A 13,868-nucleotide genomic window follows, 5' to 3' on the forward strand; every position below is an offset into this window, starting at 1 on the left:
AACTCGTGGGAGAAAGAGGCTGCTACAAGCTTTGGTAGTGGCTTATAAGATACTCAGAATTTTTTGATGATGATCTGGGCCTTTTTCGGTAACTGTAGATTCTGATCAGTCCTTCCAAATGAGCTTGAGAATGCCTTTATATGGTTCCCTTTGCAAATAAACTCTTCGATTGCTACAAGGACTACCTCTAGCCCTTAAGAGACATCTCAAAAATCTAATTTGGTTACTTCAATAACATTGCAAAGAACTTCATGAATTTTGGATTGTTGAGAACAAAATTCAGACCTTAATTTTTTAATGCACAGGATTTTGATCTCTTCACTAGATACTCGGCCTTGTCCAGGCGTATTGTCTAGCCTTTCGGACTCTTCAAAAGATGCTTTTTGGATCCTTTAAATCCTTCATTCCTCTAGCCGAGGTGTGTAGCCCTAACGACAGATATATAAGCCTAGAAATCTTCTCTTTTCTAGCTCGGATTCTCTTCTTAGGTAGTTCGGCCTAAACAGTCCCTCTTGAAGACTCCTTTCTTCCACTCAATCGTGATCTTCTAGCTGCCCTATACCACTGACCCATGCTCTGATACCATGTTGAGAAATCCTTATGGCAGCATAGTTAAAGTTTTATTTAATTTGATTTCTCTTTCTTTACACTTTCTTGTGATGTTCCTTATTAATTTTTCTTTGCAATTATTATATCTTTATCATCAAGACAAATGCCAAACAATGAAGATCACAAACACAACAAGGGAACACTAGAGATAGGCTCCAAGCTAGGGAAAAACCCCTCAAAGGGGAAAACCCAGAGAATTTTCTTCTTATAGAATCATTTTCAAAGAAGACTTCCAAGACCCAAGACTCACCAAGACCAGACCAGCCACCAAGTCTTTTTCTTCAACGTGACAAGATCTTCACAAATAAGAAGTTCGATCTTCTGCAATCCTTCCTGCAACTTTCGGATCTTGAGGTAACCCTATCAACCTTAGGGTATTCACAGATGAAGAAGAATTTCAGAGTTTAGACCTTTAGATGATCTTCCTTCCTTCGCTAACCTTCTATCCTTGTCTTCCAAAACCCTTCGCACTTCTTTCTAACTGCAGATCAGAACAAGAGATTATGTGTCAAGTGTGTGTCCAAGTGGTCGAAGTCCTCCCTTTATATAGTCTTTGTTGGGGCTAGATTAGGCCTCTCTAGGCCAACTTCAACAAGGCTGGCCGACCTGGTCTTGGGGTCTTTTTAGACCATTCTAAACTACAAAATAATATTTTCTTTTTTGATACAAGTTCCCAATAGGGTCTTTTGCATCATGATAATATCCTTGACTCAAGACAAAACCCTAGGAGCACACAATGGGTGCTTTAATAAAATATTTCTTTTTCTTTTTCTTTCTTTTGACAAGTACATAATAATTACATCATGTCATGAGCCAAATGGCAATTATGAAAACCGATACTATTACTCTTTTCAACACTCCCTCAGTTGTTCTTTCACAAAGGATGCAAAGACCATTCTTAAACATGAACTTCTGACAACCTGTCAGTAGCAGTTGTGCACCCTTGTGCCTTTCAACCATATAGCTCTTGCCATCACCCCAATAAATGTTTCTATCATGGACTTAGCTTCCACAAAGGACACATTCAAACCTCTCCTAATTCGTATATGCTATGGGATACCCATGTCAAAGTATCACCTATTGATTGCACACCCAAAAACGTCTATATGCCTCCACTGAACATGCTTCTGAAAAGTTGAAACAGCCTACCATGTGCACTCTCCATGTTTAACAAACACCAAAAAGGAAGTGACCAACTGAGAAAACTGAATCCTAAAACAAGAACATGATAACCATAGTCTTTCCCATTATTTCAAACAAGCATTGATATTTCGGCAAAGAAGGGGGGTCCGGCTAAGTTGTCCTTAAAAAAAAAAGATGCAATACATGATATTTTTTCACACAGGTTGGGATTCTTTTAGCAGTTCAAGGCAAATAATTTTAAAATAATGATCTTCACTACTGAAAATCATTTTTATTCCAACTTGCAAGTTAAAAAGGAACTCTTCAAACTCGTTTGATCACGGTTTGGGGGGAAATATTTCTGCATTCAAGAAATAAATAATTTATATTTAGATGTTTTTCTAACTTCAACAAAAAGATGATTACAAATAGCTATGCTTCCGCTTTCCAGACAAATACAATTTGCATACTGATTTTCTGAAAATTAAATTGCAACCAATGAAAATGCTCAAAATGATAGATAAGCCAAAGTGAAGGGTTGACAACTTCATACTTTCACTAACTGCAACCATCAGCCCCTCAACTGTTGTAACAAGACCACCAAGAGTGCCAGGTGCAAGCTCCAAATCCAACTCTGGTACAATAACACTTGCAGTGTCTGACTGCCATAGGAAAATAGGCATATAGAAGACAAATAAGCTCACTACAGAATTCAGGTAAGCCAGAATGAGGAAATAAAGAAGTGAGACTACTGAATTTCTTCATGTACAATATAATCAGATTTATCCCTCTCTGAAAAGGCCTAGAAGAAGAGATCTAAATAGATAGAAGTTAGAACCATAGCATAACTAAACGACACTAGCAACAAAAGGTGAGCTCTTTTTCATCAATGATAAATTTCAATGTCACAATGTGGATGGAAAATAATGGTGAAGTGGATGTAAAGAACTGATATCAGAAAATGCAGAACAAAAAGAGCTCACTAAAACTCCAAGGCTTCATAAATGCCCTTCATGATACAAATTCAAAGCTAATTTAAGAATTTGCAACAGTTGCCACAAAAACTAGAAATTAGAGGCAGGATGAATCTCGAAACCTTTATGACATCCCGACTAAGGTCACTTTTGCTCAGAATTCGGGCAGTTATCCTCTTTCCCTTCTCAGGAATACTACCGCCTGGCTTAAGCTGTTAAAAAGTAGGAATGTCAGGAGAATAAAGAGATAACTTTGGAACACAATCTTACTATCCAAAGACTGTCATCACATGGAAACTGCAATCCAATTCATTTATACTCAAAGCCCAAAGGAACAATTCAGTAAAAACAAAGGAACAATTCAGTAAAAGCAAGTACGTTTTATCCCTTGAGTGATAAATTACTTGCCTCAGAGTTGCGATAACCACAGAGATCGCAGGTTGAAGCCATAACGATCACTTCCTTGAAGTATGGAATGTCTGCAATCATGTTAAGATCAAGCAAACTGTCTGACCACCGAATCTTAAATTTGGTATATAACAACAAAAATAGTCACTGTCCATCACAATAATTTCTTCTTAATCACCCTTTTATTTGCAAAATAGTTTTAAAAAAATCTCAAATAAAATGGTCAATTGCACTAATGATTGCAAAACATCATATAGGTTCAGGCAGAGGACTTCAGAGTGAAGTCTCGGTATAGCAGTAGATGCCCCCTGTAAAGGGATAGGGGGCAGGCAGTGTTACACCTCAATACTGTATGAGGTTTCAGATTATGATTTTCAATCAGATTGTATGAGGTTTCACATTATGATTTTCAATCAGATTGATGGAGTTTGTTTCCGGTACCTTGGAGCTTTTAGATAGATTGGGGTTACACACTCTCTGTGTCCAGATGCTATTTTTTGGCTAAGTTGGTGTTTGGGGATGGAGATGACTCACTTCACTTTGGTGGGTGATCATTCTTGATGGATTATGTTTGGTGCTTTTCTCAGATTTGCATGCCTTTGAATGGTGGATTACACCATTGGTATAGATTTAATGATTATGCCACCTTATCATGGTGTTGTCTTAGTATACTTGTTCAAATGGAGTGTGATACACCCTATTCATGTATCATGGTCCTAGACACCCGAAGGAGTTAGATGTTGACGATGTGAGGTAGTTGCATCATATTCTTCATGAAGAATCCTAATGATTATGTATGATAGTGACGTTGTGTTATTGATGTCACTAGGAGGGGATATTCTACACAATCCCCCTTCACTGAGTGTGTGGTGGGCATATACTAGAAGTCTTATGTAATTTGCACTTTCATATATCTCTTTCTCATATGGTGTGAATGTGGCGTTTTCATACATGTTCCCTAGGTGGGATATTTCTAGGTGAAAAAATATTGCAATATTAGACATCACCTTGAGGGGAGGTGCATTTGATAATGTTAATACCCTTGTCGATTTATGATTTCCTAAGTTTGAGTTAGAAGGGGGGGTATTGCATGATTTCATGGTGATCTTCCCTTTTCTAAGAAATAATGATGTAATTGATGTAAAAATCACTTGTTGGTGGTGCACCCTAGGTTCAAGACTAGGTAGAACTTGTAATTTGTTGTTCTGTTCGTAACATGGTGGGGGGTTTTCCTAGAAGACGAACTTTATTTTTGCATGGTACAACACTTTAATCGAATGCACTCTTTCATTGGCACATGTGTTGAGGAAAATCACATCATTTTATCATTATTTGCTTCAATGGAGGGACCATCCCGTTGGTCTTGGAATTTGTTTGCTATACACGGATTTATGACATGGTGGACATGGAAATTTGTGAGTATGCCCTTTCCCTAGCAGTGATATTTGATACTTGGTCAACCTTGTTGAAGCACCCTCTCCTTGTTCACATATGTGAGAAATTGGGCACACTCATATGGAGTTGGTTGAGCATTCAATACTTTATTGGTGTTGACTCCTTTGCGCAGTTTTTGAGGAGTTGTAATGATCATGGAGCTCATTTATTTATTTCTTGTGGTGGTTGCACAATGGAGAAAGAGCCCATGAAGATCTTTCTATTCTAAGAAAGTTGTTGAAGGTTTGACCAAGCCTTTCTTGTGGAGCACTCCATCTCTTTGGCACATGGAGTTCATTGGAGCATGCCACACAAGATTTCACATTGGATTGGTTGCACATGTATTGATGCATCTTGTGGACCACTTACTATTTTGAGGTGATAGTTTTGGAGCACTCTCCTAGGAGAATATTTTATTGCTTTTCACTAACGCATCTTGGAAGGCACACTTTGGAGGAAATTTGTAGGTGGACCATGAGTACACTCTCCTATGTCATGGATTATTTTAAATATATTCTTCATGCATGCACCCTGGAGGGTGCACTCCATGCATTATTATTTTATGGATTGATGCATTAAGGTGTCCTGAGAAACATTTTTCTAGGGTGCACCTCTCCTTGATGCTTTTTCATTATATGGTCAAATATCACCACATTTGGCAATATTTCACCTCTTGCAGAGCACCCTCATCCTTTTTACTTGGCACTGATAATATTTTATTATGAGATGATTATATAGGAGTTTTCTTGAGGAGCATGTTCCCTGTGTAGAGGACAAGTAGCTAATTGCATTAGCTTGGAGCTCCATCTTGGAGGTTGCATGTGGAGACAATATGGCATACATCACTTGGTCTATTGCAAGGTGCATCATTGAGGTGGTTTTTATCAATTGATGAGGAATATGACATGGTCATCTACAATTTTGAGAGGTGACCCACTCTCTTGTTGTTATTTTTGGACGTTATTTCATATCTACACCAATAATTTATAATTATTTGATTTGTCATGGAGCTAGTAGGAAGACAATGTATTTTATTGTAAGAGAAAAGATGTTTCGTCTATAAAAAGGAGTTTTCTCTCCATTTGAGGGAGCTGGCAGAGTAGGGATTGAAGGAGTTGTTAATTTTTCATCAATTTGTTCTATGTTGCAACTACTACTTCAGCAATATCCAATAGCATCCAATTTAACAATTTACTTCTTCAATCATCCAATGACAGCAAAGAAATAGTATATAGAACACTTAGACAAATGCACAATGAAAGACAACCAAGAGACAAGGCACAAATTTGGCTAATGACCAAGGCAAAACCCACTGTGGGGAAAACCCTTGCAAATCTTCTTATAAGATTGTCTTCAATTATTCAGCAGAGAGAGTACATTATCCAATTTCCAAGGTTGCACGAAACGGGGAAACGGGTACGAGTTTCCGAAACGGGAAGCGATACGAAACGCGACCTCCCCAAGTTTTGGAAACGGGGAAACGCGAATATATATATATATATATATATATATATATATATTAGGAATTTAAGAAATATGTGCAATCATAAAGCATATATGATACATTCTAATTTATTACATTATGATAAAATTGTCAATTGTCAATGCATAGACTATAAGTATCTAAATTTACATCACATTTGCTCATGAATAATCACATAATGAAAATAGAAATATCCAAAATCAGCCACGAGAAATTTCTAATTTTTTGTCCCGTGGTTGATTGGGAGTCTCCTCCTACATAGTCGAATGACCTTAGTGCTCTTGATTAAATACAAGTTTCATACCCTAGTACCCTACATTCTCTTGATTATTGGGAGTCTCCCCTGCATAGAGGGCTTTGTTCTCTCGATTAAATACAAGTTCCATACCCTAGTACATGATAAAATCCAATGGAAACATTGAAATCCCCCCAATCCTGAAATCCTGAAAAACAGATAAGTCTGCTGGATTTTGAGTAAGATCTAAAATTCTACTTTCTCCATATGAAATCCAATGACGGCGAAACCACTCTCAAACATCCTGAGTCATTTCAAGGTAATGTTAAAAATTTAAGTAAAAGGATGAAAATGAAAAATAAAGGAGAATATCACTTTTACTTTAAGAATTTAACATTACCATGAACTGCATATCAACACTAGGGCAAACAAATGTAAGATATCTACATTAGAAAAAAAAAATTAAAAAACAAATGTTTTTTTGGGGGAAACGTGGCCCGTACGGCCTGGGAATGCGTTTCCGGCCGTATGGCCACGTTTCCGTTTCGGGAAACGTGGTCGTACAGCCGGAAACGCGTTTCCAGGCCGTACGGTACGGGGAAACGCGTTTCGTTTCGTTTCCCCTGGCGAAACGCCCCCTAGGGCCACGTTTCCTGCAACTTAGCCAATTTCAATTCAATATCCAAATAGTGTAAAAATGCCAAGCAATGGAGTCAACTGTAGTCAAATTTGTTTTGCATGTAGTCTGCTCAAGTCAACAGTAGCCAACCACTGTCAAAGAATGCCCTAACCAGAGATATTACAGCAGTCCAATAATCATCAAAGGAGCTCGGTCTTAGGAGGGATTTATGCGGCCTTTAATACTGAACAAGATGAGCCCAAAATAGTCTGAATTAGAAAAGTCGAACCTAGTCAATATAGAGATGGTGCCTGCGGTCAACTTCTGCAATTTAGGGCTTCGGTCAAGGAGCTTGGATTGCCTTGATTTTGACACCAATATCTGCGGCTTACTAAAACAGAAAGGAGTCGCCCAAAAACGTAGCCATATCATGTTATTTGAGCCCAAGTCAATGTTGGTCAACGTGCTACAGTCAGCCATGTAATTCATCCCAATCAGAGACAGCCACATGTACTTCGCATGAGAGAGAGAGTCTTCCACTTCTGAGTTGTACGAACCAATAGAAGAAGGAGAGAGAAGATGTGTGTTGAGTGCATGAGATGCCTAATGAGGTTTGACATCTCATATATTTATATGAATCCATGTGGGTGAAAAGACAAGTTGAATGGGCCTCATGAGCCTACATAAATGTGAGGTTGACCTTAACAATTTTACATGAGTGAGAATAAATTAAATGCTTGTCCAAAATGGGTGATCTTTAGGTCGATTTTTGTCCTCTCAAAGAGAGGTATTTAATGCAACAATTATCTTCATCAAATGAGATGTCCAAAGTGGAATTAACCCTAGTTGCATAATTTAACACTCCCTCCCAACTAGGGAGAATTCCACCTGTCAATATTTGTCCATTGATCATCATATCCTCCTGTCATCATGTACCATCTTTGCTTGTCTCTACTCATCTCATGCTAAACATTCTCGAATCTAAAGAAGAAGAAATGTTGCAGGGGAGCTCCAGCTAACACCTTGCCTCTATCATCATCAGGGAGATCCTGTTACCACCCGTAACCATCATCATCGTCATCATCGGGGAGCCATAGCTACCACTCGGATCCAAAGATAATGGGCGAGACCAACCTACCCCAAGCATAGGGATCACACTCTATCCCAAAGTCCCTAACAATAGGTGAGATCAACATGAGGATCACACTCTACCCTATTGTCCCTGATCATCCATCTTAACCCTAAAGAGTCAGATGGTAGAACACATGCATCCACCAACTTGGGCGAGATCCACTTATTGCAAGGGGTAGGGATCTCACTCTATCCCAAGTCCCTCATCCCATTGGACAGATAGGAGAGGTTATCCCACAAAGTGGGTAGGACACTAACTAGGGCATACTCTGACTAGGGGAGATCTCAAGTCTCAGCATCCTATCGGTCAGAGGTCTCTCATCCCCAAGAGCCCTATAGCTCCATTACACACCCTAAGAGCTCAACCAAGGCGGAAGAGCACTGCTCAGTGTTCTTGATCAGCCCGGACCCTTATTCGAAAGGGTCATCTCAACCAATCCAATCTCTGAAGACCAAGAACTTCCCTTTCAGCAAAGGCTTGGTGAGGATGTCAACTATCTGCTCATCAATCGAAATGCGGTGGAGTCTCACAACTCCTCTCTGCACCATGTCACGAATGTAATGAAATCTAATCTTGATATGCTTGGACTTGTTGTGAAACATGGGATTATTGGAGAAACGAATCCCACTTTTGTTGTCGCAATAAATGATTGTCATGTCCAGAACCTACTCAAATAGCTCTCCAAAGAGCTTTCTCAACCAAACTGCTTCACAACTCGCAAGTCTAGCTGCAATAGACTCGGCCTCAATAGTGCTGGGGGCTACGGATTTATGCTTCCTACCCATCCATTATATCATGGCAGATCCGAGACGAAAAACAACATCCAGAAGTACTCTTCTTGTCAACAACATTACTGGCCCAATCTACTTTTGTATATCCATGTAGTCTAACATCTCCAACGGCATATCTCAGTCCAAGGTTAACAGTCCCATGTAGATATCTCAGAACATGCTTGGCAGCGACCCAATGTACATGGTGAGGCTTGGTCATAAAATGGCTCAAAGTGTTAACTGCGAAGCATATGTCAGGGCAAGTATTCACAAGAAACATCAGAGCATCAACCAATTGTCTGTACTCAGAAGGGTTTGCTAGGTCAGGTCCAACGGCTTCTCCACATAGCTTCTTGAAATTGATCTTCATAGGTGTAGGCAAGGACTTATACTCAACCATGCCAAACCTCTCTAGTAGTTTCACAACATATTTTCCTTTTGAAAGGAAAATCTCGCCTGGCTTTTGCCATACTTATAATCCCAGGAAATAGTGCATCAAACCAAGATCTTTCATCTCGAATTCGGAAGCCAACTTTTTCTTACATTCTAGAATGAGAGGGTCTGCACTTGTCATGAATAAGTCACCAACATATAATACCAAAATGAGAGGCATACCTTGGACCATTTTGAAGTACAAGTTTGGATCAGCATTGCTCCTTGTGAATCCCAGCGTTATCAAGTAACTATCGATATGAGCATACCAAGCACGGGGGGGCTTGCTTCAATCCATAGAGAGCTTTCTCCAATCGACATACATGGGTCTTTCTGTCATGAACTTCAAATCCTAGAGGTTGTTTAACATACACTTCTTCTTGTAGCAAACCATGTAAGAAGGTGATGTTTACATCCATTTGGTGGAGAGTCCATCCCTGACTTGCAGCAAGGGCTACTATCGAACGAATGGTTGTGTATCAAGCCACACGAGCAAATATATCGTCGTAATATTCTCCCTCTTTTTGAGTCAAACCGCGGGCTTCCATCAGCCCCATGCTTGATCTTGTACAGCCATTTGGAGGTTACCACAGGTTTTCCCTTTAGTCCCGACACAATATCCCATACATCATTCTTCATAATGGACTCATATTCTTCGGCCATTACATCCTTCCAGACTTGTTCCTTCACAGCTTCTTCAAAGGTACTAGGCTTAGCTTGAATCATTTGCTCATGGCTACAAAATATGCTTGGTACCTGCATGGCTTCTTTCTTTCCCTAAAAGTTCCACGAGCAAAAGCATGTTTCTCGACATCTCGTAGAGTGTCTTTGAGCCAAAGTGATCTTTTCCTAGTAGGTGGATCACTTCTAGGAGGATCCAAGGGGTCCATAGGCTCCATGGGATCATCAACAATGTCCTTCTCAAATTCAGGTATAGGAGGACCTTCTAGAGTGTCCATATCATCATTCTTGTCTTCAGGAGGAGGAGGCGGAAGGAGATTCCTTGCTTTTCTAAGGGCAAGATCTTCATCGAATGTAACATCCCTGCTAACTTCAACCTTCCTTTGACCAAAAATATATATTCTAAATGCTTTAGAATCTTCACTATATCCAACAAACGTACCTTTCCTTCTTGTAGCTTCTAGCTTGTTTCTTCTGTCCTTCGGCACATGCAAGTACACAAGGAAACTAAAAAATTAGGGATGACCAATATTTGGCTTGACACGTATGAATACTTCCTCGGGATTCTTGTTGTCCAAAGCTTGATGAGGCAACCTGTTTTGAACATATACCACTGTGTTTGTTGCTTCAGCCCAAAGGAACTTTCGTAGTTTTTTATCACAAAGCATAACTCAAGCAACTTCCACAATGGACCTATTCTTTCTCTCAACCACTCCATTTTGTTTGGGAGCGTAAGGCACAATGGTCTCCTTCTTGATTCCTTCCTTCTTGGAAAATCCTATGAATTCATTTGAGATATATTCCCTACCGTTGTCAGAACTAAAGATCTTTATTTTCTTCCATGTATGATTTTCCACCAAAGCCTTGAATTCCTTGAATATTTTGAATGCCTCGTCCTTGTGCTTCATAGTAGATCCATGTCTTTCTTAAGAAATCGTCAATGAAAGTGATGTAATAAAGATGACCCCCAAGTGAATGCACAGACATTGGACCACATATATCAGAATGAATGAGATGGACAATTTCTTCCATCTTGTTTTCCCTAGACGGGAATGGTCCCCTTATCTTCTTTCTGAGAGCACACCCAGGGCATACTCCATTATGTTGAGCTTGAACATCAGGGATCCCGAAAACCAACTTCTTCAATTTTGGAAGTGCATCATAGCGTAGATGGGCCAACCTAAAGTGTCACAACTCGCTTTGAAGATTTGTATTATGGACCATGGCTAGAAGGGGTATTCTGATGACTCTATAGTCCTTCAAACCTCGTTCCTAATGTGAAGCCATTTCTCATGTAGGATTCAACAAGCCAAGTATGTATTTTTCCTTTAATAAATGCAACCCTCGTTCCTTTATCCTCCAAGGTAGATATCGAAACCAAATTCTTCTTCAATCTCGGCACATATAATACATCATGAAGCAAAACAGATTCCCCAGAGTTCAAGTGAAATTTGATAGAACCAGATCCCTTTACGAGATGAGTGATATTGTCACCAATGATAATGTTCAAATTTGTCTCCCTTTCTACCAGATTAGAGAGAACCTCCTTGTATCCAGAAAAGTGATGAGAAGCCCCGCTATCAACCAACCAACTATCCCAAGAGTTTGGAGGAGATGAACTATCTAATGCAGAAATAAGAATATATTCAGATTGTTTAGTAACATTGCATTCATACCTGGAGTTCCCAACCTTTTAGGAGGACGATAACTATCATCATGATCATCGGGGGAGCCTCTACTTCTTTCATTCCTTCTTATATCATCTCTTCTTTCATATGACCCATTGTTGTTGAAGCCACGGTTATTGTTATAAGACCTTGAAGAGTTCCTTCTTGGAGCATCTCTCTTTTTGGGACAATCACAAGCATAGTGACCCTTTCGATGACAATTGTAGCACTCAACTTCTCTATTTTTCCTGCTTGATTCTTTGGAATCTTGATTGGATTGAGGAGGATTTCTTGATTTGGATGGCTTTCCCTTCCCTTTCTTTGCATTCTTCTTCTTTCCTTGAGCAACGTAAGCAAAGGGCTCTCCTTCATTTGATCCTTGAATTCTTCCTCTAGATATCATCCTTGATTCTTCTTGAGTGAGTTTTCCAACAAGCTCATCGAATGTCAGGATGTTGTTGTTGTTGCTTAGAGTAGTAATGAAAGTTTCCCAAATGGAAGGGAGGCCTCTTAGAGTTACAATCACCAATTCTCTGTCAGGTGTGGTTTCCCCAACTCTTAGCAATTGATCTCTAACACGAGATATCCTCATAATGTATAATTGCATGAACTCTCCTTTGTTCATCTTTGTGTCTTTGAGTTGATCTTTCAAAGAGATGATTTCATTCAAATTGTTGACTTCATACATGCCAGCGATCTTGTCATACATGTCCTTGGACCTTCTCAAATTTCCAACATAAGCAAGTAGATTATCTTGTAAACCATCAGCTATAATTTGCTTTGCCTTTAACTCACATTTTTTATGCTTGTTTTTTACAGCAGCGGAAGCATTTTCTGGAGGCTCAGGTACTCTTCCTTGAATGAAGTCCAACACATCATTGTTGTCAGCTATGATTTCCAATCTGACATTCCATGCAGCAAAGTTAGATGAATCATCCATCGTTTCATGTCCCTTGAAGAAAGAGGAAGACATTTTTACCAAACGATTTTCCCAAATTCAATCAGCTTCTAGAAAATGGATGCTCTTGCTCTATGTCTCTTGGGATTGTCTTCACCTCAGCTCTGATGCCATGTTAATTTTTCATCAATTTGTTCTATGCTACAACTATTACTTCAGCAATATCCAATAGCATCCAATTTAACAATTTACTTCATCAATTATCCAATGACAATAGAGTAATAGTATATAGAACAATTAGACAAATGCGCAATTAAAGAAAACCAAGAGAAAAGAGACAAATTTGGTCAATGACTAAGACAAAACCCACTGTGGGGAAAACCCTTGCAAATCTTCTTCTTATTAGATTGTCTTGAATTATTCAACAGAGAAAGTACATTATCCAATTTCAATTCAATATCCAAATAGTGTAAAAATGCCAAGCAATGGAGTCAACTGTAGTCAAATTAGTTTTTCCTGCAGTCTGCTCAAGTCAATAGTAGTCAACCACTATCAAAGAATCCCCTAACCAGAGATATTACAACAGTCCAATAATCATCAAAGGAGCTCGGTCTTGGAGAGATTTATGCGGCCTTCTGTACTGAACAAAATGAGCCCAAAACAGTCTGAATTAGAACAGTCAAACCTGGTCAATATAGAGATGGTGCCTGTGGTCAACTTCTACAATTTAGGGCTTCGGTCAAGGAGCTTGGATTGCCTTGATTTTGACACCAATGTCTGTGGCTTACTAAAATAGAAAGGAGTCACCCAAAAACGTAGCCATATCATGTTATTTAAGCCCAAGTCAACGTTGATCAACATCCTACAGTCAACCCTATAATTCGGCCCAATCATAAACAAACACCTGTACTTCGCATGAGAGAGAGGTCTTCCACTTCTGAGTTGTACGAACGAATAGAAGAAGGAGAGAGAAGATGTGTGTTGAGTGCATGAGATGCCTAATGAGGTTTGACGTCTCATATATTTATATGAATCCATGTGGATGAAAAGACAAGTCAAATGGGCATCATGAGCCTACATAAATGTGAGGCTAACCTTAACAATTTTACATGAGTGAGAATAAATTAAAATTCCAACTTCTGCTTGTCCAAAATGGGTGATCTTTAGGTCGATTTTGGTCCTCTTGAAGAGAGGAATTTAATGCAACAATTATCTTCATCAAATGAGTTGTCCAAAGTGGAATTAACCCTAGTTGCATAATTTAACAGAAGTTCTCCCCTTGCGCTACATTGTACATTGTTACAGCAAAGTATAGCACCTTAGTGGAAAGCCTCACTAAGTGACCTAGATAATGAGCAACAATGGGAGTGTCACCATTGTCATCTCAGCAGCAACTCCCCTCAT

At 39.2% G+C, this 13,868-nt stretch overlaps 1 protein-coding gene across 1 annotated transcript in view; it reads right to left on the reverse strand.

The window, feature by feature from the left end:
• The window catches only part of LOC149261057 (uncharacterized), a 180,720-nt gene that overhangs the window by 123,537 nt on the left and 43,315 nt on the right, over positions 1-13,868 (reverse strand). The window contains exons 4-6 of the mRNA XM_089367495.1: positions 3,114-3,184; positions 2,828-2,917; positions 2,285-2,393 (exon numbers count right to left, since the gene is read on the reverse strand). Coding sequence (XP_089223621.1) covers positions 2,285-2,393; positions 2,828-2,917; positions 3,114-3,184 — 270 coding nt within the window. The remainder of the gene's footprint in view (positions 1-2,284; positions 2,394-2,827; positions 2,918-3,113; positions 3,185-13,868) is intronic.

Source organism: Pinus tabuliformis, chromosome 6, assembly GCF_031772625.1.
Source record: "Pinus tabuliformis cultivar Carrire ecotype Pingquan chromosome 6, CPIR1, whole genome shotgun sequence".
Taxonomy (NCBI): Eukaryota; Viridiplantae; Streptophyta; class Pinopsida; order Pinales; family Pinaceae; genus Pinus; species Pinus tabuliformis.